The sequence below is a fragment of the Taudactylus pleione genome, unplaced genomic scaffold (genome assembly GCF_031769625.1).
Source record: "Taudactylus pleione unplaced genomic scaffold, aTauple2 ptg000976l, whole genome shotgun sequence".
Taxonomy (NCBI): domain Eukaryota; kingdom Metazoa; phylum Chordata; class Amphibia; order Anura; family Myobatrachidae; genus Taudactylus; species Taudactylus pleione.
Genome location: NW_028285377.1, coordinates 2,802,473 through 2,827,278, shown reverse-complemented (window position 1 = coordinate 2,827,278; position 24,806 = coordinate 2,802,473). Strand labels below are relative to the sequence as shown.

Genomic DNA, 24,806 nt, shown 5'->3' with positions numbered 1-24,806 from the left:
TTCCTCTCCAAACGTTCTACATCTGCCTCCCCTCTCCTACTAGCCCTCCACTGGCTCCCCTTCCCTTTTAGAACCCAGTTTAAGGTTCTCACGCTCGCTCACAAAGCCCTCACCCAATCTTCTCCCATATACATCTCTGATCTCATCTCCCTTCACTCTCTTCTCTCTTCGTTCAACGAATGCACGCCGCCTTTCATGCCAGCTGATTACTTCCTCCCACTCCCGCCTCCAAGATTTTGCCCGCACTGCTCCCCACCTCTGGAACTCTCTCCCACTCCCCATCAGACTCTCCACCTCTATGCAATACTTCAAACGGGCTCTCAAGACCCACTATTTCATCACAGCCTTCCAGCTATCATTCTAACTCCCTGCTACATGCTCCTTCCTCCCCATCTACCCCATCTGTGTCACACCTGGTTGTCTTCCCCTCCCTTTTAGAATGTAAGCTCTTATGAGCAGGGCCCTCTTCCATCTTGTACTTCTCCTTACTTTAGTGTAATTTACTTCTTACTCACCACTAGGGCACCTAACACTTGGTTGCTTACGCTCTGTTGCTTATCTGGGTGATATGGTCGTTAATGTAACAATATATATTATCCATGTCCTGTATTGTATTGTTCTGTAAGTCGCTTGTCTACTATTTGTTTATGTACATTGTAAGGCGCTGCGGAACACTTGTGGCGCCATATAAATGATGATAATAATAATAATAATAATAATAATAATAATAATATGTGTTCATGTGTATGTGTGAATATATGTGTGTATGTGTGTATAATGTGTATGTGTATATATATGTGCATGTATTTGTTTATGTGTATATATGTTGTGTATATAGGTGTGTGTGTGTTTGTGTTAATGTGTATATATGTGTTACTGTGTATGTATGTGCTTATGTGTGTGTTAGTGTGTATGTTATATATAATATATATGTTTGCTACATATATATTATATATGTGTGTGGGTGCGTGTATAACAGACACGTGTATACATATAAAAGACTGTGCTGCTGCATTCACAACACAGAGCCAGAAGGTAAGTAATCAGGAGGGGAAGGGGTAGGCCCCGTATGGCTTGGTGGGGGCCGCCACAATTTAGCTGCCCCAGGGCCCCGACAAGCCTTAATCCGGCCCTGATGCTGGCATATAATATTATACATGAGAATCACCCACCTCGCTGGACATGTGGCTTTGTATAGCTGCCCAGTGATATGGTCACTCTCAGCACTCTTTTTGGGCTGTGCTCCTTTTCTCCGCGGCCCATACTGACATTCCATCACAATCGCTCGGCTTCCTACAAGTAAAACAGACAAATTTCCAACACACTTTGTAAAACGTACAAATTACAGCACATTATCTGGTGCAAGCAAATGAATGTGCCATAAAGAGCTGCACACAAACTAATGTGCCATATAGAGCTGCACACAAACTAATGTGCCATATAGAGCTGCACACAACCTAATGTGCCATATAGAGATGCACACAAATGAATGTGCCATATAGAGCTGCACATAAACTAATGTGCCATATAGAGCTGCACATAAACTAATGTGCCATATAGAGCTGCACATAAACTAATGTGCCATATAGAGCTGCACACAACCTAATGTGCCATAGAGCTGCACACAACCTAATGTGCCATATAGAGCTGCACACAACCTAATGTGCCATATAGAGCTGCACACAAATGAATGTGCCATATAGAGCTGCACACAAATGAATGTGCCATATAGAGCTGCACATAAACTAATGTGCCATATAGAGCTGCACACAACCTAATGTGCCATATAGAGCTGCACATAAACTAATGTGCCATATAGAGCTGCACACAAATGAATGTGCCATATAGAGCTGCACACAAATGAATGTGCCATATAGAGCTGCATACAAACTAATGTGCCATATAGAGCTGCACACAACCTAATGTGCCATATAGAGCTGCACACAAACTAATGTGTCATATAGAGCTGCACACAAACTAATGTGCCATATAGAGCTGCACACAACCTAATGTGCCATATAGAGCTGCACACAATTGAATGTGCCATATAGAGCTGCACACAATTGAATGTGCCATATAGAGCTGCACACGAATGAATGTGCCATATAGAGCTGCACACAAACGAATGTGCCATATAGAGCTGCACACAAATGAATGTGCCATATAGAGCTGCACACAAACTAATGTGCCATATAGAGCTGCACACAACCTAATGTGCCATATAGAGCTGCACACAACCTAATGTGCCATATAGAGCTGCAGGCAACCTAATGTGCCATATAGAGCTGCACACAAACTAAACTAATGTGCCATATAGAGCTGCACACAACCACACATCTCTTATAAATGACACCTAGTGCAAAATAATATGAACATAATAAGAGGATGACAAGTTAACTACTCTCTCTTCACTCTGGAATAGTCATTTTAACAAATTATGTTATCTTTCTAATCGCTATTCAAATTTGCAGTTTCAGAACTTAACATAAATGAGCAATAATTAAGCACAAATTGGTTTGTTTTTCCATTTCAACTAAAATAATAATAAAAAAAAAAAAAGTATAAATACAGCAATAAAATGAAACTTCAGAGGAAAAGATAAAGCGTTGCACCCTGACAGTAATGTACCTGCATTAACAAAAGGGATTCCATCGTATGGTACATACTGAGACTTCCACATCAGCCGAGTGGCCGGTTTGGCTGGACTTGGAGACTGTCGGGTTCCCCACACGCTCATTGTTTGCTGCTTGTGAAGGCCCAAAAGGTTCATCAGCTCAGACTCACTCAGACAGTAACCACGATAAGAGTCTCCGATTTTCTGTACAATAGACAGTATTTCATCACTCTCTTATATACAGTACCTCTCTACACCAGTTCTATGTAATAGCCAGTATTTCATCATTCTTTTATATACCTCTCTACACCAGTTCTATGTAATAGCCAGTATTTCATCACTCTCTTATAGACCGCTCTACACCAGTTCTATGTAATAGCCATTATTTCATCACTCTCTTATAGACCGCTCTACACCACTTCTATGTAATAGCCAGTATTTCATCACTCTCTTATATACCTCTCTACACCAGTTCTATGTAATAGCCGGTATTTCATCAATCTCTTATATACCTCTCTACACCAATTCTATGGAATAGTCAGTATTTCATCATTCTCTTATATACCTCTCTACAACAGTTCTATGTAATAGCCGGTATTTCATCACTCTCTTATATACGTCTCTACACCAGTTCTATGTAATAGTCAGTATTTCATCATTCTCTTATATACCTCTCTACACCAGTACTATGTAATAGCCAGTATTTCATCACTCTCTTATATACCTCTGTACACCAGTTCTATGAAATAGCCGGTATTTCATCACTCTTTTATATACCTCTCTACACCAGTTCTATGTAATAGCCGGTATTTCGTCACTCTCTTATATACCTCTCTACACCAGTTCTATGTAATGGTCATTATTTCATCACTCTCTTATATACCTCTCTACACCAGTTCTATGTAATAGCCAGTATTTTATCACTCTCTTATATACCTCTCTACAACAGTTCTATGTAATAGTCAGTATTTCATCACTCTCTTATATACCTCTCTACACCAGTTCTATGTAATAGTCAGTATTTCATCAATCTCTTATATACCTCTCTACACCACTTCTATGTAATAGTCATTATTTCATCATTCTCTTATATACCTCTCTACACCAGTTCTATGTAATAGCCAGTATTTCATCACTCTCTTATATACCTCTCTACACCAGTTCTATGTAATAGTCAGTATTTCATCACTCTCTTATATACCTCTCTACACCAGTTCTATGTAATAGTCAGTATTTCATCAATCTCTTATATACCTCTCTACACCACTTCTATGTAATAGTCAGTATTTCATAAATCTCTTATATACCTCTCTACACCAGTACTATGTAATAGCAAGTATTTCATCACTCTCTTATATACCTCTCTACACCACTTCTATGTAATAGTCATTATTTCATCATTCTCTTATATACCTCTCTACACCAGTACTATGTAATAGCCAGTATTTCATCACTCTCTTATATACCTCTCTACACCAGTTCTATGTAATAGCCAGTATTTTATCACTCTCTTATATACCTCTCTACACCAGTTCTATGTAATAGCCGGTATTTCATCATTCTCTTATATACCTCTCTACACCAGTTCTATGTAATAGCCAGTATTTCATCACTCTCTTATATACCTCTCTACACCACTTCTATGTAATAGTCATTATTTCATCATTCTCTTATATACCTCTCTACACCAGTACTATGTAATAGCCAGTATTTCATCACTCTCTTATATACCTCTCTACACCAGTTCTATGTAATAGCCAGTATTTTATCACTCTCTTATATACCTCTCTACACCAGTTCTATGTAATAGCCGGTATTTCATCATTCTCTTATATACCTCTCTACACCAGTTCTATGTAATAGCCAGTATTTCATCAATCTCTTATATACCTCTCTACACCAGTACTATGTAATAGCAAGTATTTCATCACTCTCTTATATACCTCTCTACACCACTTCTATGTAATAGTCATTATTTCATCATTCTCTTATATACCTCTCTACACCAGTACTATGTAATAGCCAGTATTTTATCACTCTCTTATATACCTCTCTACACCACTTCTATGTAATAATCATTATTTCATCCTTCTCTTATTCTGGCCGACACATTGGAATGACAGATCGTATAAAATATGGCCAAATCCTGAGTAAATCGTGAGTCCCCACTCACGATGCGATGCGCGTCCACGCTGGTCACACATCGCATCGTCAGATCTGCCGTGCAGTAGGGCAGATCTGACAATCTAGGACGCGATGCACTGCGACAGTCTGACTGCAGGAGAGATCGTATGAAGATTGGACACCAAATTGTGTGCAGAGCTGCCGGGGAGAGTTTCAAGGGAAATCGTACACATCGGCTGATTGTGTGCAGATCGCTTAAAGCTGGCCATACAGCTGCACGATTTCGGGGCGATTGCCTGATTGTCGATGAGTCAGAAGATGGATCTTGTGAAAATCGTGTATTATGTTAGTAAGATAAGATCCGATGTGCGCTCCTGCAGCTCCTATAATCGGATCTTATGATCAGATGTGCAGCACATATTGTCCATCGTATCGTGTGCAGACCGTGCCGTTTATTTTGTTCATGCGATCCATCGTGCAGCAATTCATGTCATTGCAATGACTGTTTCCCTTATGAGCCTGTGAGACACACAATCGATCTTACGACAGATCCTGTGCTTTGAAAAACAACAAACATGCTGCCGGGACTGCCAGGGAGCTCCGGGGAATCGTACGATGAATCGGATCTTATGCTGGTCGTGTAGGTGTATGGCCAGCATAATATACCTCTCTACACAAGTGGCATCAGAAAAACTGCATAAAAGTCAAAAATTATTTCAACATTTAGGGAAAATGTTTGTGTAAAAATGTACTTGATTTCAGTGTCAAATGAACAGGGGAAATGAGGGCCCAGCATGCTGTTATTAACCCTGTATCTCAGCTGGAAAAAAAAATGGAAATGGTGGGTACGTTTAAGGTGCAAACACAGAACGATTTTTTGAATGATTTAACTATAACGAGGTCGTTATCATTTAATCGTTCAAAAAATCGTTCAGTGTAAACCGATAAACGATGAACGATTATCGTTCATGCGCGTTCACGTTTGTCGATTGTAGTTCAGTCAGACTGGCCAACTGAACGATTTTCAATAGAAGTTGCAACATTTTTCCTTCAACACACAGAAAATCGTTTATTATGTAAAGTAAAACCAACTACTTTGTAAAACGATTTTCGCTCTCTTTTTCAAGGGAAAAACTGAATGAAAATCATTCAACAAAAATCGTTCATTACTTACATCGCTGTGTGTGTACGCACCATAAGGGCTCAGCTAGTAGGACGTAATGAACTGTAAATAAAGAGCAAAATAAAACCCCACAAAATGAGTAAATATAACAGCAGAGGTGCTGCCTTGGAAGTAATGAACCTAAATACAAAAGTAAAGAAAAAAGAAAAAGACAACTCCCTAGAATGGGGAACTTTTATTCTCACGTTTAAAAGAATGGGGGTAAACTGATAAAACATTTTTAATTGTTATATACAAAAAAATTCTGACGTCAAATGAAGCCTGGGTCAATCACATCTGATAGCATGGAACATGATATTGTTTAAATATGTAATAATTGTAAATATGGTCTACAGACAAGTGCTTGGACTTCATGCTTGGTGTGTGCTCTGACATGCACTGTCAAGTGTGGGACCTTATAAAGACAGGTGTATGCCTTTCAAAATCATGTCCAATCAACTGAATTTACCACAGGTGGACTCCAATTAAGCTGTAGGAACATCTCCAGGATGATCAGTGGAAACAGGATGCACCTGAGCTCAATGTTGAGCTTCATGGCAAAGGCTGTAAATACTTATGTACATGTGATTTCTTAAGGTGCGTACACGTAACGATTTTGTAACCAACGATTTTCTGTCAGATTTTCCCTTGAAAAAGTGAAAGATTTTTTTGAAGTGTAATGAACGATTTTTACAATGATGAACGAAAAATGTTCCTTCCCTTAATGAAAATCGTTATGTTGGACAGTCTGAAATGGACGATGAGCTACAAACTACAAACGGGAGCGCGCTTGAACGATTATCGTTCATCGTTATAAAACTCAGAAACTGAACGATTTTTTGAACGATTGAACGATAACGACGTTGTTAATGACAAATCTTTAAAAAAAATTGTTACGTGTGTATGCACCTTTTGTTTTTTTTTTAAATTAGCAAAAATCTAAAAACAAAACTTTGTACATGTTGTCATTATGGGGTATTGTGTGTAGAATTTTGAGGACATAAATGAATTTATTCCATTTTGGAATAAGGCTGTTACATAACAAAATGTGTAAAAAGTGAAGCGCTGTGAATACTTTCCGGATGCACTGTAGCTGGCAGCTATTACATACAAAATATTGTATTTATTTTTTCTCCAGTACTTAATTTATTTATAAACTTTACTGAAAATTACATATACTAGATCATGCTCCATGCTATCAGATGTGACTGACATTTACATATACTAGATAATGCTCCATGCTATCAGATGTGACTGACAATTACATATACTAGATCATGCTCCATGCTATCAGATGTGACTGACAATTACATATACTAGATCATGCTCCATGCTATCAGATGTGACTGACAATTACATATACTAGATCATGCTCCATGCTATCAGATGTGACTGACATTTACATATACTAGATAATGCTCCATGCTATCAGATGTGACTGACAATTACATATACTAGATAATGCTCCATGCTATCAGATGTGACTGACAATTACATATACTAGATCATGCTCCATGCTATCAGATGTGACTGACAATTACATATACTAGATCATGCTCCATGCTATCAGATGTGACTGACAATTACATATACTAGATCACGCTCCATGCTATCAGATGTGACTGACAATTACATATACTAGATCACGCTCCATGCTATCAGATGTGACTGACAATTACATATACTAGATCACGCTCCATGCTATCAGATGTGACTGACAATTACATATACTAGATCACGCTCCATGCTATCAGATGTGACTGACAATTACATATACTAGATCACGCTCCATGCTATCAGATGTGACTGACAATTACATATACTAGATCATGCTCCATGCTATCAGATGTGACTGACAATTACATATACTAGATCATGCTCCATGCTATCAGATGTGACTGACAATTACATATACTATATCATGCTCCATGCTATCAGATGTGACTGACAATTACATATACTAGATCATGCTCCATGCTATCAGATGTGACTGACCCATGCTTTATTTGACTCTTGATTTTTTTCTCTATATGCTGGTTGATTGATTCTCTTATCAAGGACTTAATTTATATTTGAAGTTTTCAGTTTGACTTCATAATTTTTTGTATATAATAATTTACATTTGTTTGGCAGTTTACCCCCATTCTTTTAAATGTGAGAATAAAAGTTATTTTTTCTTCTTTTTTATCCCAGAGTAATGTCGCTGACAGTGTACTTGTTACAGCCTTCCTGTCTGGTGGGTGACAGTGTACTTGTTACAGCCTTCCTGTCTGGTGGGTGACAGTGTACTTGTTACAGCCTTCCTGTCTGGTGGGTGACAGTGTACTTGTTACAGCCTTCCTGTCTGGTGGGTGACAGTGTACTTGTTACAGCCTTCCTGTCTGGTGGGTGACAGTGTACTTGTTACAGCCTTCCTGTCTGGTGGGTGACAGTGTACTTGTTACAGCCTTCCTGTCTGGTGGGTGACAGTGTACTTGTTACAGCCTTCCTGTCTGGTGGGTGACAGTGTACTTGTTACAGCCTTCCTGTCTGGTGGGTGACAGTGTACTTGTTACAGCCTTCCTGTCTGGTGGGTGACAGTGTACTTGTTACAGCCTTCCTGTCTGGTGGGTGACAGTGTACTTGTTACAGCCTTCCTGTCTGGTGGGTGACAGTGTACTTGTTACAGCCTTCCTGTCTGGTGGGTGACAGTGTACTTGTTACAGCCTTCCTGTCTGGTGGGTGACAGTGTACTTGTTACAGCCTTCCTGTCTGGTGGGTGACAGTGTACTTGTTACAGCCTTCCTGTCTGGTGGGTGACAGTGTACTTGTTACAGCCTTCCTGTCTGGTGGGTGACAGTGTACTTGTTACAGCCTTCCTGTCTGGTGGGTGACAGTGTACTTGTTACAGCCTTCATGCTGCATTGTCTGATATTAAAGACTGGGGGCTATGGACACTGTGATAACCTATGTAATTATGTTGCCCTATTCCCAGGTGGCCTCTTTCCCCCAATCACAGTCACTATACAGTCAAGATACATGAAATGATCAATAACAACCCTGACAGCTGGCAGTGACTCCCACCGTGGTAACCCCGGACTGGGCATGAGTGAGAGGATAAAGGGTAGGACCAAGAAAGACCCAAGTTTGCCAAGAGCTGGTGTTGAAGTTGCGGCTTCTGCCAGTGATTCATGGGGCTGCTGCCGGAATCTCAATCTGAATTCTGAGTTTACTCCCTACAGCAGCATTTTCCCCAAACTGGGGCACTACACCCTGTAAGTTATGGGACTTCAGTCGCTTGTGGGTGACATGATGTATCTGTAGTGGGCTGATCTAAAGAAGAGCCATACCACGTTGATAGAGGACTAATAATGCTAAGCAGCCAGGATCAGTCGCCATCCAAGCGGCAGGGATCAGCAGCTGAGATCTGCAGAGATGCTACATAGGAAACGAGGTGTCGCTCACCGGCATCGCTCTCAGCGGCTATCCTATCACCGGCATCGATCTCAGCGGCTATCCTATCACCGGCATCGATCTCAGCGGCTATCCTATCAGCGGCATCGCTCTCAGTGGCTATCCTATCAGCGGCTATCCTATCAGCGGCATCGCTCTCAGCGGCATCGCTCTCAGCGGCTATCCTATCACTGGCATCGCTCTCAGCGGCATCGCTCTCAGTGGCTATCCTATCAGCGGCTATCCTATCAGCGGCTATCCTATCAGCGGCATCGCTCTCAGCAGCTATCCTATCAGTGGCATCGCTCTCAGCGGCTATCCTATCAGCGGCATCGCTCTCAGCGGCTATCCTATCAGCGGCATCGCTCTCAGTGGCTATCCTATCAGCGGCATCGCTCTCAGTGGCTATCCTATCAGTGGCTATCCTACCAGCGGCATCGCTCTCAGCGGCTATCCTACCAGCGGCTATCCTATCAGCGGCATCGCTCTCAGCGGCTATCCTATCAGCGGCATCGCTCTCAGTGGCTATCCTACCAGCGGCATAGCTATCAGCGGGTGGGTAAATGTGATACCTTTACTGACTGTCGGTTCCGTGCTGAAAAGATCACTACTAGAGGTGGAGGTTCCTTTGGGTAGTTTTTGAATAGCAGTCATAATTGAGAGTGATTTTGTTTATGTCTGTACATAGTGTGGTTACGGTTTTACATGTATGTTTAGTGCATGTGTAAAAAAAGGTGTTTCCTTACTGTGTGATACCTAAACCCATAAAGAAACTGGGTTACCATATGGAGCTATAAACAGCTGCCTTTGTCAAGGTGGTAACTCACAACCCACAAAAATAACGCACACATAAACCCGGTACCCTCACAACTATAAGGTACAACAATTTCCCAAATAATATTCATTTTGTAGAATAAATGATGCTTCTTTAATGATACGTGTTTTCAAATGTGTGAGAAAAGAAGAAACATTTTTAAATATGTTTACATAATACTATGGGGTATATGTAATAACTTACGGACTGTAGGCGCCGGCGAGTTCTGTGCGAGACTGCCCAATGTTTTAATGTAGCAGTAGCGGTCATTTAATAGGCAAAACCAAGTTCCAGTTTGTATTTTAAATGATTGCAGTATCGCACAGGACTCGCCGATGCCTGTAGTCCGCAGGCTATTACATTTACGCCTATGTCTTTTTACGTCAAGTTTATGGTATATATGGTATAAAATGGTTTATAAATGCTAAAAAAAAAATAAGCTAAAAGTCAAAGTAATCAACATTTCTGAGAATAGTCTATTGATTGGCTGCCTCCACTATGCGAAGGTGATAGTTTATGTCCTATGACCGTATACAGCCTTATGTGAGAGATTTCGGGGGTATATGTGATGTTAATCACTACATTTTTTCATACTCCTCTTTTGAGATTTGTATCTTTCTTCTTCAGGGTCCATAGGGATCCACAGGGATACCATAGGGAATATTCTGGTTTGAGACCAGGCACCAAACAGTTAAAGCTTCAGCTCCCAAGATGCCTCGGGTCCTCCTCCATATATACCCCGCCCCTAGCCATAGGACTTCAGTTGTTTGTTAGGTGCGATAGGATCAAGACGCACCTTTGTAACGGGACTGCTCAGGCACTACTAAGCTTTTATTTTATGTTTTGTTTTATGTGTTTGGGTTGGCAGTACTGAGCGTCTGAATTAAGACGCATGTACAGCGACTCCATTTACCTCCGCCGGGCTGCAACAACAATAACTGGGCTGGTGATTTCGGCGGGTCACACTAAGCATGCTAGCAGCAATGCTGCGACTTGGACTGAAACCGGACGCACGGAGATGACAGGTCAGGCGATTCCTCGCTTATGGGGAATCATGCGCAGCAGTCCTTACTTCTGGTGTCAAAGACGCACCATAAGCCGCATCAGGGCCCGGGATTGTCCCCGTCCTCACTACACCACCTGGCCGTATCGTCTGACGTCGGGGATCGGCCGCATACGCTTCTGCTGCCAAGAGGCCAGCGTACTTGGCTGGTTAACGCAGCTTAGGGGAGGTGGGAGGTAGGCGCTCCCCCAACCCGGACACAGTCCCTACAAAGGGTTTTGCATGTCTGGGTTGCTCCGCCTACCCTCCACATGTGTATGAGACGCTCACGGTCCACGCTCAGTGCGCCTTGTAGCTGTTAGTCTCAGGAGGGTTTGGGTCAGTCTCCATGAATACCTCTCCCTTGGATAAGGTATATAGTGCTCTATATCCTACCATTCCTTTGTGTTTGTGTAGCTGATTTAGAGTTGATTGTAATTATATTACATATACAGTGTATGTGACTGTAATTATATTACATATACAGTGTATGTGACTGTAATTATATTACATATACATTGTATGTGACCTGTAATTATATTACTTATACATTGTATGTGACCTGTAATTATATTACATATACATTGTATGTGACCTGTAATTATATTACATATACATTGTATGTGACCTGTAATTATATTACATATACATTGTATGTGACCTGTAATTATATTACTTATACATTGTATGTGACCTGTAATTATATTACATATACATTGTATGTGACTGTAATTATATTACATATACATTGTATGTGACCTGTAATTATATTACTTATACATTGTATGTGACCTGTAATTATATTACATATACATTGTATGTGACTGTAATTATATTACATATACATTGTATGTGACTGTAATTATATTACATATACATTGTATGTGACCTGTAATTATATTACATATACAGTGTATGTGACTGTAATTATATTACATATACATTGTATGTGACTGTAATTATATTACATATACATTGTATGTGACCTGTAATTATATTACATATACATTGTATGTGACCTGTAATTATATTACATATACATTGTATGTGACCTGTAATTATATTACTTATACATTGTATGTGACCTGTAATTATATTACATATACATTGTATGTGACTGTAATTATATTACATATACATTGTATGTGACCTGTAATTATATTACTTATACATTGTATGTGACCTGTAATTATATTACATATACATTGTATGTGACTGTAATTATATTACATATACATTGTATGTGACCTGTAATTATATTACTTATACATTGTATGTGACCTGTAATTATATTACATATACATTGTATGTGACTGTAATTATATTACATATACATTGTATGTGACCTGTAATTATATTACATATACATTGTATGTGACTGTAATTATATTACTTATACAGTGTATGTGACTGTAATTATATTACATATACATTGTATGTGACCTGTAATTATATTACTTATACAGTGTATGTGACTGTAATTATATTACTTATACATTGTATGTGACCTGTAATTATATTACTTATACATTGTATGTGACTGTAATTATATTACTTATACATTGTATGTGACCTGTAATTATATTACATATACAGTGTATGTGACTGTAATTATATTACTTATACATTGTATGTGACTGTAATTATATTACTTATACATTGTATGTGACTGTAATTATATTACTTATACATTGTATGTGACTGTAATTATATTACTTATACATTGTATGTGACCTGTAATTATATTACTTATACATTGTATGTGGCTGTAATTATATTACTTATACATTGTATGTGACCTGTAATTATAGTACTTATACATTGTATGTGACTGTAATTATATTACTTATACAGTGTATGTGACCTGTAATTATATTACATATACATTGTATGTGACCTGTAATTATATTACTTATACATTGTATGTGACTGTAATTATATTACATATACAGTGTATGTGACTGTAATTATATTACATATACATTGTATGTGACCTGTAATTATATTACATATACATTGTATGTGACCTGTAATTATATTACTTATACAGTGTATGTGACTGTAATTATATTACATATACATTGTATGTGACTGTAATTATATTACATATACCTTGTATGTGACCTGTAATTATATTACTTATACAGTGTATGTGACTGTAATTATATTACATATACATTGTATGTGACTGTAATTATATTACATATACATTGTATGTGACTGTAATTATATTACATATACATTGTATGTGACTGTTTGCTAGCTGCTGTACTGACACTGTCTTTTAGTTCTCTCTGTCAATTATAACTATCACTATTTACTCTTCATCCTCTTGGGGTGGAGGTTTTTCTCTGAGTACTTCATATGCATTATGATTTTGTGAAGGCTGTCACATAACATTGCGATTATTGCCTTTACTGAAAGATAAAAGGTATACAGGAGGGGGAGCCCTCTGTGCTGGTTCCATGTAAATCATTTATGGCTTATTTGTCCCCTCGGGACATTAAGGATGGTTTGTGTGTTGTCTGTTATAAAGAGCCACCTCACCAGTCCAGTTTACCTGTCCCTGGACAAGAGCCTTCTTGGGTCTCCTATTTGTCCCAGGTAATGAAGCAGTTTGTGGATCGTATGGCTGCTCCCACCATGCCTCCTTGGATGGGGTGTACACAGTATGCCATGTTTGCACCTCCTATGCATCCTTCCTGGAAGGATGTTGATGCCCATTTTAGTCAGAGTATGGCACCATCTAATGTTGATAGCCAACCGGTAGTTACTAAAGTGCCTAAGCGCAAGTCTGCTCAACATATGGATTCAGACGCATCATCAGAGGAATCAGATGATACCCAGTTCCTCTCCTGGGTCTAGCTCAGGGGAGGAGGACCATCCGTACACTGTGTATGCTCCTTCTTTGGTGAGGACGGTTAAATCAATCCTAGATAATCAGGAGGATGAATCAGCTCATAGTAAGAAGGCTCCAGTGTGTAATCACCACCGGAAGGAGGTCAAAACGGTATTTCCTGTATCTGAACAGCTGACTGAGCTTATGGATGAGGCATGGGGTAACCCTGACAAATGTTTTTATGTGAATAAGAGAATAACATTGTTGTATCCTTTCCCGGCTTCTGTATGTACTAAGCGGGAGGTACCTTCTACTGTGGATGCTCATGTGACGCATTTAATCAGAAATGCTACATTGTCTATTCCGTCAGCATTTTCCCTGAAGGATTCCATGGATAAAAAGATTGGAGCATGTCTTAAAATTATCTTTTCATCATCTGGAGCGGTTACCCATCCAGCTATAGCCGGAGCCTGGGTAGCCAAAGCTATTGAAGAATGGATGGGAGCATTGGAAAATTCTCTATCAAATGCTACCAGAGAACAGATGATGTATAACTCTCATATATACGGGAAGCGGCTTCCTATCTGGGAGGAGCTGCTATAGATGCTGGAATTTTAGCTTCTAAAGCATCAGCAGCATCAATAGGTGCACGCAGGGCCCTTTGCTTAAGATCCTGGAAAGCTGATACAGGATCAAAGAAGGTGCTGGAAGTTTTACCTTTCTATGAAAAAGTACTTTTTGGAGCAGAGTTGGATAAAATAATAGCTACTCTGGCAGCTTCAATGTCAGCAGGTCTGCCATCTACGGCGACTATAAAGTCTAGGCAGGTTTCTTTTCGGTCCTTCCGTTCTCAGGGACGAGCAAAGGAACAGCCTTCCTCTAAGGCATCTAGTTTTTGCAGAATATCAAGGTGACAAACTAAGAGGTCTGGCCCGGCATGACGTCCAGCTTCTAAACTAGATGACAAATCCTCTGCCTGATGGGGTGGGCCTCCTCCTGGGGGATCTATTATACCATCCCACCAGCAATTTTTACGGTTTGCTGTCCTTCAGCAACATAACCAACGTCAGACTCTACCCTTTGGCCTATCTACGGCTCCCCGGGTATTTACCAAAATAATGGCAGTCATGACGGCCTCTCTCAGGCGTCAGGGAGTCAGAATTCTGTCGTATCTGGACGACCGTCTGATAATGGCAAAGACTCCGGTTGTTTTACAAAACTATCTTCATCTGACCATAGCCTGCTTATAAAAGTACGGCTGGATCATCAATTGGAAAAAATTATCACTTTCTCCAAAACACCAGATGGTACTCTTCTGGATTCTCAGGCACAGACAGTGTTTCTGCCAGAGGACAAGATTGTGGCCCTATCATGGAGAATATGCAAGCTGCTTCACAAGCAGAGGGTATCCATTCTGTTAGCAATGTAGGTCCTGGGATCAATGGTATCCACCTTTGAACGTGGTGGAGTATGCTCAGTTCCATTTCAGGCCTCTGCAAAGTCACATTCTCTGCCTCTGCCAATAAACATTCTGGAACTGAGAGCAGTATACAAAGCACTTGTCATGGCACAAGAGCTGCTCCAGGGCAAACCAGTCCAAATCCAGTCCAACAATGCGACAACAGTGGCCTACCTCAATCATCAGGGAGGCACAAGAAGTTACGCAGCCATGAAAGAAGGGTTCTGATTTGGGCAGAACGTCATCTTCCGGCCATCTCTGCAATATTCATACTGAGAGTACTCAATTGGGAAGCAGACTTCTTAAGTCGCCAGGAAATACACGCAGGAGAGTGGTCGTTCCACCCGGGAGTGTTTTAGCTCCTAGTAAACAAATGGGGTCTACCAGAGAGAGATCTTATGGCATCATGTCACAACCATAAGGTCCCCAGGTACGGGTCCCGGTCTAGAGACTCATCAGCAACCTTTGTGGATGCAATGGCAGTAAGATGGGATTTCAAGCTGGCGTATCTCTTTCCTCCGATATCCCTCCTCCAAAGAGTTCTCAGGAAATTCAAACAGTAAGGCGGTACAGTAATACTGGTGGCTCCGGCTTGGCCCAGACGTCATTGGTTCACCGACATACAGAATCTGTCAATAGACTCTCCGGATCCTATCCCTCTATGACAGGATCTTCTAACGCAAGGTTCCTGCCAGCATCCAGACTTACCTCGTCCAGCTTTGACGCCTTTGCACTTGAATCTTTCATCCTAAGAGCAAAAGGTTTCTCCAATTCTGTAATTCAAACGATGCTTAGAGAACGGAAACCTGCCTCTGCCCACATATATTACAGAGTTTGGCATTCTTTTGGTCAAAGGTGTTCCCACAGAAAGTATGAACCTAAGGTGTTTAGGATTTCCAGGATACTGGCTTTTCTCCAGGCAGGTCTAGACCAGGGTCTCCGCCTGGCTACTTTGAGAGTGCAGGTTACTGCACGGTCAATCTGGTTCCAGAGGAAGATTGTCTCAATACCAGATGTTAGAATTCTTTTCCAAGGAGTTCTGCGAGTTCAGCCTCCTTTTGTTCCACCGGTAGCACTGTAGGATTTGTCTTTGGTTCTTAAGGGGCTACAAGCTCCTCCATTTGAACCTCTAGACTGGTTGACAATGAAGACACTTTTTCTTCTCGTAATCTCTTCTGCTCGCAGTCTCTCTGATTTGGCAGCGCTTTCTTGTCGCTCTCTATTTTCATTTTTTTTTCCAGGATAAAGCTGTTCTTCATACAAGGATGGGTGTCCCGTTTTCATGAATAAATTGCAGTTCCAGCTACCACATCTTTCTGTAGGTGAAGCCTCCATGGATGTAGTTTGTGCTCTCCATATTTATGTGGAGCGTACAAACTCTGTTAGAAAATCAGATGCTCTTTTTGTATTATATGGTTTTCACAAACGAGGATGACCAGCTAATAAGCAGACTCTGGCGAGATGGTTACGTATGACTATCTCACAGGTGTACACACAGGCTGATCTCCCCGTCCCAAGCATGGTGACAGCACATTCTGCTCGGTCTGTAGGGCCATCGTGGGCATTTAGTCGTGGTGCATCTGCTGAACAGATGTGCAAGGCATCCACGCGGTCTTCTGTCCACACTTTTCTTGATACTTTTGCATCTCAGGATGCTTCCTTTAGGCAACGAGTTCTCCTTTCTACTCAGGAGTGTCCCCCACCCAAGGGGAACTGCTTTAGGACATCCCCATGGTATCCTTGTGGATCCCTATGGACCCTGAAGAAGAAAATTAGAGCTATGGTAGAGTTACCTAGATAACTCCTTTGAGGCCCATAGGGTCAACAGGGCACCCACCCTGACGCACCTGGCTGCATGGGTAATTTTTTCTTTCGGTCACAGATTCCCTCATTTTGTGTAAGAGTGTTTCTGGTGTACGACTGCTCTTCCTTCTCCTGCCTTGAGGCTTATTAACTAAACTGAAGTCCTATGGCTATGGGCGGGGTATAAATGGAGGAGGACCCGACGTATTCTGGGAGCTGAAGCTTGAACTGTTTGGTGCCTGGTCTCCAACCTTAATATTCCCCATGTTATCCCTGTGGATCCTATGGGCCTCTAAGATAAGGAGTTATCTAGGTAAGTCTACCATAACTCTAATTATCTTGTAAAAAAAAGTATTTGTTAGTAATTTAATCTGATTACATGCAGAAGTTTCTTGTCATTATACTGCAAATGACATTACTGAATGCACACATCTTCTTTCATGATTAAATACAAATACAGTACAAGACCATGCAAGTGTGTATCAATGCTATGTGCCAAATAGAAGATTATTTAGAAATAAGGCCACATGAATGGCAATGCCTGCCAAAAGGCTTGAAGAGCTGTGTCTATCATGTAAGATGAAATAAAATGCTGCAATCTGCCGAAGGTGAGCTCACCTCGCAATTCCTGAGGCGACGTGCCCAGACCGGAATGTTGGGAGGAAGCAGTTGAAGAGGTTTTTGGAATTGTTCTACAACCAACCTACAGAAGACATTATAAAAAGTTGGTTAAGCTGTACCAAACTGAACCTAAAGAAAACAGAAAATCACCTAAGAAATTATCAGTAGGAGTAATGGTGCATACACACGGTCAGATTTAGCAGGACAATATAAACGATAACGATATCGTTTAATCATTTATATCGTCCATTTTTTAGCCCCTTCCAACCTCCTAAAGTCGGACGGTGCGTGGGCACAGATGGTCGATAAAGATAACGACCATCGCCCATACATGCTGGCCAACCTGGTCGATATCGGCAAGGCTACTATAGGGATCCGCGATCGTTGATCGCGGGTCGTTTAGGGGTTGGTGCTGAGCTGGATGTTCGATAACTATCATCCAGCACATGCAGGACGATCAGACGATATCTTTATCGTTGTCTGATCTGACCGTGTGTATGCACCATAATGGTGCATACACACGGTACGATATCTATGAACGATAACGTTCAACGATATATATCGTTCATTTTCATGCAGTGAACGACCAACAATGCGCGCTCGCGCATGAAAGAAAATTATATCGATGATCGTCCGTACATGCAGGCTAACTTGCACGATATCGTCAACTTTGCCTGTTCAGAGATGTGGCAGGATGACTTCACTGAAAGTCGTTGGTGGTACAGATCGTACCGTGTGTATGCAGCTTAACCCATATTTGGCTCTTCTCAGCAGACTAATACAGTATCTCAACTTTATTCATATTCCAAGTAATTAGGTTACAGCATAAATCCGTTTCACTTACTCCATCTGGGGGACACTGGAATACCATGGGATGTAGAGGGAGCTGCTCCAGGAGCTAAAGGTCCGTTGACAACCTTCTCCCCTCTACATCCAGTGATCGCAAAGTACGTGCTATATAGCGCATATTTAAACGAACCAGGCACTAAGGGACCTGCAGGATACACTATGGCTCTGAATCAGGGCATCTTTTTTTTTTTATGGAGCGGCCTCATGGCCTGAATCAGGCCCTATGTGTGTTCGCTGCAGCTGCCGGCTAAGTGACATGATGACATCCATTAGCGTCTCCCAACCAATGACCGCAGGCAGCAGCGTCTTATCATCCAATTGGCGTATGAGACCTCCACCTCCCGGTCATGTGATGCTGCCGGGCTCTCTCCAGGAGCTGCCATTTTCTGTGCCGCACGGGCTGACAGTGTGACTGTGCCCCAGGCTTCCATGCACAATTCTGCCGCTAGGTGACGCCGGACTCCCCCCTTCTCCTCCCGGGCCCGATCCTCTTCATGACAGACTCCCGCCCGCAGCAGCAATGACCGACCAGAGCAACACGGATTGCACTAGGATCATCTGCAAGTCCACAACCCATAAGGTCACCCCAAGAAGGAGAACCTGACTGAGTAGCCGCTCTCTGGGGCCACATCCTCTGTTAACCGGTGGGGCTGCCAGTGTGTGGTGTGGCACTCCTTTGCTGCGCAGTGCCAGAGTGGTGCCAGTTTGCGGTGGTGCCGTACTGTGTGGAACATGGGGGTACCAGGGTGAGCTGAGGCCCCTAGTGTTGCACCAGGTGTTCTCCATTGTGTTGTGGGACCCTTATTTCCCAGTATGGTGGGATCCAGCTCTATTGTGCCCATGTGTGGTGGGAGCCTTCTGTGTGGTGCCATGGTGTTGCCAGTGTGTGGTGGTACCCATCTGTGCAATGCCAGTGAAAACACCTAACCCCCTACTTGCCCCCCCAGTACTGCGCCAGCTGCTATCTACCCTTGCCCCCTCCCTACCCCCGGCATTGCCTGCCCCTAGCCCCCTCCTTGCCTCGTAGCACTGTAGCAACTGCTGTCTGCACTTATGCCATCTCTACCCACCCTGAGCACTGCCTGCTCTTACTCCTCTCTACCCACAGTTCTACCCTAACTTCTCTCTGCCTTTACCTTCAGTTCTACCCCAACTGCTGCCTGCCCTCTCCCCCATAATATGTGATGGGACCCAGAAACAGTGCAGTAGGACCCCGATTTTTTTAAAGTGAGGGGTCCCCAGGACCCACAAATTTTTTTACTCAGCGCGATCACTGACACCCCATGATCCAAAGCAGCAGTCTCCACTGTAGTGAGACCATAGGGAGCAGAAACTACACACTGAACAATAACACACACAAATCAGAGTGTAAGACCGAATCCTTCTACAGGGGATACAGTCAGTTTGCCGGCGGACGGGATGCCAGCTGATGAAATCCTGACCCGGGACTAAACATAGGCGTGGAAATGCCGCCGCTAGTTTAGATAACGATACCGGAATCCCGACAGCAACCATCCCGATCGTACGTATAGCGGGGCATCTTAGCTGTTAGCCGGGGGGGAGAGTTAGGTTTAGGCACCATGGCGGGGTTAGGCACTAAGGGGGGACAGTTAGATTTAGGCACCAAGGGGGATGGTTATCTTTAGGCACTAACGGGAAGGGTTAGGATGCGGGGTAGGGAGGGTTAGGATGCGGGGTAGGGAGGGTTAGGATGCGGGGTAGGGAGGGTTAGGGTGTAAGAAGGGTAAACATACTTACCCCATCCCTGTCATGATACCGAGCCTCGGGATGTTGCTGTCAGCATTTTGACAGAAGGCATCGCGATTGCCGGGATTTCATACCAATTCCCTTCTAAAGCGTGGAAAAGTTCCCCATAGTAACCAATTGGCTTCTATCTAGCATTTATCATGGGACATTCTTAAAAAAAAATAGGTAGAAGCTGATTGGTTGCTAAAGGGAACGTCTCCACTCTTTAGAAGGCTGGATGCATGTCTCACCATAGATAGGGAGCGCAGTGTTTACCAGATGGATTAAAAGAGACAGATTTAACGGTGAGTACCAAAAATTATCTTTTCTCTGGCATCCAATGTGTGGGACACTGGAATACCATGGGGACCAGTGGCGGGTGCAAACCAGGGACTGCAGCGGGGAGCCGGATAAAACCACTAACTGTACCTGTATACGCTGTTACATATTTGTGTCTGTCTCACAGGGGATCAGCACCATCTGCCGAGTGTCAGCAATCAGCACCTCCCTGTTGTATTACCTTGCACCCTCAGACTCCCATTGGCCAGTTGATACAGAAGTCTGGGGGGTGGGCTGATACAGTAAGGAAGCACTAATTGCGCTGTCCTTGCGGATACACAGTGCTGACCCCCGGTGAGCAGCCATGCAAATACGTGAAAGCGTTTACAGGTTCAGTTAGTGGTTAGGTTCTATCTGGCTCCCATCTACTAGTTTTGGTTTTCGCTGCAGCCCCTGGTTTGCAATTGCCACTGATGGGGACTGATGCCCCTAAGTGAGGATACGCTCAGCTAAGGCAGAACGCAAAACATTTTGCCATCTGGCATCTCTGACTACAAAAACATTACATTTGTAGAACACCATGAAAGTATGAACCGATGACCAGGTGGCTGCTTTGCATTATGGCTCCACAAAGAAACCGTGTCGCGCTGCACATGTCGCCACACTGTTTCTACTGCCATGCTTAAGACATTGGTGTACTATGATGTTTTGGCCAAGCTGGGACCACTAGGATGACAAACTATCTTAGGTTTGGTCTTTATTAGCATGTGAGGGAGCACTGGAATCAGAGGGAACAGATACACCAGGTGGTACCGATACAGGTCTGTCCTTGTGTCTGCTAGTACTGCTTGTGGATCTATCTTGCATGTCCCATAGAGTGGCAATTTATGATTCAGTCAAGAGGCCAAGTCCACAAATGGGCGGACCCACCAATCCACAACTTGAAAAAAACATCCAGATCAAGAAACGATTACCTAGGATGAATCTCATGCTGGCTTAGGAAGTTGGCTTCACACTTATCCACACCTCGGATTTACAGTGCGGATAGCTTGGCACTTTCCTTTCTACCGAGGAGAAGATCTTTTCTGTTTCTGACATTGGCATGGAGTTGCGGGTCCCTCCTTGGAAAATGATGGATGCCACAGCCGTTTCATTCACCAATTGAATGCGGAGGGACCTTCCACAAAGGTAGAACTGAGCCTGAAACAGCGCCAGATGGAGACCCTTTAGCTATAAAGATGTTTATCGGAAGCCTATGTCCTAAGCCGCGTCAACACATGCTAGCGTCACCATGCCACAACACTGCAGACTGGTATCAATGGTCATGACAGGGTTGCTGACACTGTCTCAGGTTGCTTCTGTTGAGCCACAAATATCGAGACTCTCACCAAATTGGAATTTGTCCCAGACTATTGGGCGAGAAGTTGCAGCCCGACAAAGGAACCACTTAGAAGAAGGAGACCATTCTGTCTAATGACTTCATCCACAGAAAAACAGACAACCGATTGGAAGAGAACAGGGCAAGAGAGCCTGCCTTTGGATTGGCAAAATTTTCTCCTCCAGCAGGGCACCTGATATGAGGAGACCAAGAAAGACCATGCAATGTAATGAAATGAAGTTGGACTTTGGGAAGTTGATTACCAAACCATGTTGCTTAAATGTCTGTGTTAGCAGCAGCAGATGAGTCTGAACCAGCATAACTGGGACAAAATAATAAGAGTTATGGAAGACTTATCTTTGTTAACTCTTTTTCTTCGAGGTCCATAGGGTCCACAGGGATACCATGGGGAAATGTGGTTGGAGTGATCCAGTTAAGCTTTGAGTTTCCAGGATGCCTTGAGTCCTCCTCCACATATACCCCGTCCCCAGCCACAGGCATTCAGTTTTGTAAACAAGCCGAAGGCAGGAGAAGGAAAGTGGAGAAGGAAGGACAATGTACACCAGAAACAGTCTATTGTTTTCTCATTTTCACTCGTTTTGACAATTAATCAATGAAGTCAGGTGCGTCAGGGTGAGTGCCCTGTGGACCTCGAAGAAAGAGTTAATAAAGGTAAGTCTACCATAACTCTAATTTTCTTCTTCAGGGTCCATAGGGGGTCCACAGGGATACCATGGGCATGTCCTAAAGCAGTTCCCTTAATGGAAGGAGAATCCACTGCCCATAGGAAGCATCCTGAGAGACATAGATGTCAAAAGCGTAGAACCTAAGAAAAGTGTGGACAGAAGACCACGTCAAAACGCCCACGATGGTTCGACAGACTGAGTAGAATGTAATGTTGCTGTGCTTGGAACAGGGAGATCAGCCTGCGTGTAAGCCTGAGAGATAGTCATGCGCAGCCATCGAGCCAGAGTCTGCTTGTTAGCTGGCCATGCTCGTTTGTGAAAAACCATACAACACAAAAAGAGCGTCTGATTTTCTAAAATAGTCTGTACGATCCACATAAATACAGAGAGCACAAACCACATCCAGGGAGGCTTCACCTACAGAAAGGTCTGAGGACTGAAAAGCTGGAACCACAATGTCTTCATTCACAATCAAAAAGGGGGAGCGATGACATAGCGCTGCCAAATCAGAGACTCTGCTGGCAGAGGAGATAACGAGGAGAAAAAGTGTCTTCACTGTTAACCACTTCAAATCTACAGAATCCAAAGGTTCAAATAGGGGAGCCTGTAGCCCCTTTAAAACCAAAGACAAATCCCAGGTGCCACCAGTGGGACAAAGGGTGGCTGAACTCGGAGAACACCCTGAAAAAAATTCTAACATCCGGCAGAGAAGCGATCTTTCGCTGGAACCAAACTGACAGCGCAGAAACCTGTACTCTCAGGGTGGCCAAGTGGAGACCAAGGTCTAACTCAGCCTGGAGAAAAGCAAGTACCTGGGAAACCCTAAAAACCTTAGGATCCTACTTTCTGTCGGAACATCATTGACCAAAGGAGTGCCAAACCCTGTAATAGATGCGAACAGAGGAAGGCTTTTGTACCCTAAGCATCGTCTGAATCACAGAGCTGGAGAAACCCTTGGCTCTTAAGATGGAAGGCACAAGAGCCACGCCGTCAAAGACAGATGAGTCAAGTCCGGATGCCGGCAGATGCGGACATAGAGGAAGAGGAAACAGAGAGTCTATGTATAGATTCTGTATGTCGGTGAACCAATGGTGCCTGGGCCAAGCAGGAGCCACTAGGGAGGAGGGAAATCGGAGGAAAGAGGTACACCAGCTTGAAGTCCCACTTCACTGCTAGTGCGTCCACAAAGGTAGCTGAGTGATCTCTGGTGCTGGACCCGTACCTGGGTACTTTGAGGTTGTGACGTGAGACCATGAGGTCTATGTCTGGTAGGCCCCATTTGTTTACTAGGATTTGAAAGACAATCGGGTGGAGAGCCCACTCTCCGGCGTGTATGTCCTGATGACTTAGGAAGTTCACTTCCCAGTTGAGGAATCCCGAGATGAATATTGTCAAGATAGCCGGAAGATGACGTTCTGCCCAGAGCAGAATGTTTGCCATTTCCCTCATGGCTGCCCGAGATTGCGTGCCTCCCAGATTATTGAGATAGGCTACTGTGGTCACATTGTCGAATTGGATCTGGACCGGCCTGCCTTTGAGTAGGTCCTGTGCCATGATGAGCGCTTTGTATACTTCCCGAAGCTCCAGGATGTTTATGGGCAGGTGACTTTCCTGATTTCTTAATCTTCCCTGAAAGGTAGGATGACCTGTCACTGACCCCCATCCACGAAGACTGGCGTCCGTGGTAAGGAGCACCCAATTTGAAATCCAGAATGGATGACCCTTGTCCAGATGAGCCTTTTGTAGCCACCACGAGAGAGAGCTAAACCTCTGAAGTGAGAAGGATCCTCTGGGACCGTATTAGATGATATTGCCCGTTACACCGGGAGAGAGTCAATTTTTGCAGAGGCCTGGAGAGGAACTGAGAAAATTCCACCAAGTTGAAGGTGGATACCATTGACCCCAGGACCTGCATCGCTGATAGAATGGATACCATTCGCTTGAGGAGCAATTAGCGC

At 42.9% G+C, this 24,806-nt stretch overlaps 1 protein-coding gene across 1 annotated transcript in view; it reads right to left on the bottom strand.

The window, feature by feature from the left end:
• Positions 1–24,806, bottom strand: part of CARF (calcium responsive transcription factor) — a 308,136-nt gene that overhangs the window by 190,206 nt on the left and 93,124 nt on the right. Inside the window, exons 6-8 of the mRNA XM_088460719.1 lie at positions 17,908–17,992; positions 2,629–2,818; positions 1,173–1,293 (exon numbers count right to left, since the gene is read on the bottom strand). Of these exons, the coding sequence (XP_088316845.1) occupies positions 1,173–1,293; positions 2,629–2,818; positions 17,908–17,992 (396 nt within the window). The remainder of the gene's footprint in view (positions 1–1,172; positions 1,294–2,628; positions 2,819–17,907; positions 17,993–24,806) is intronic.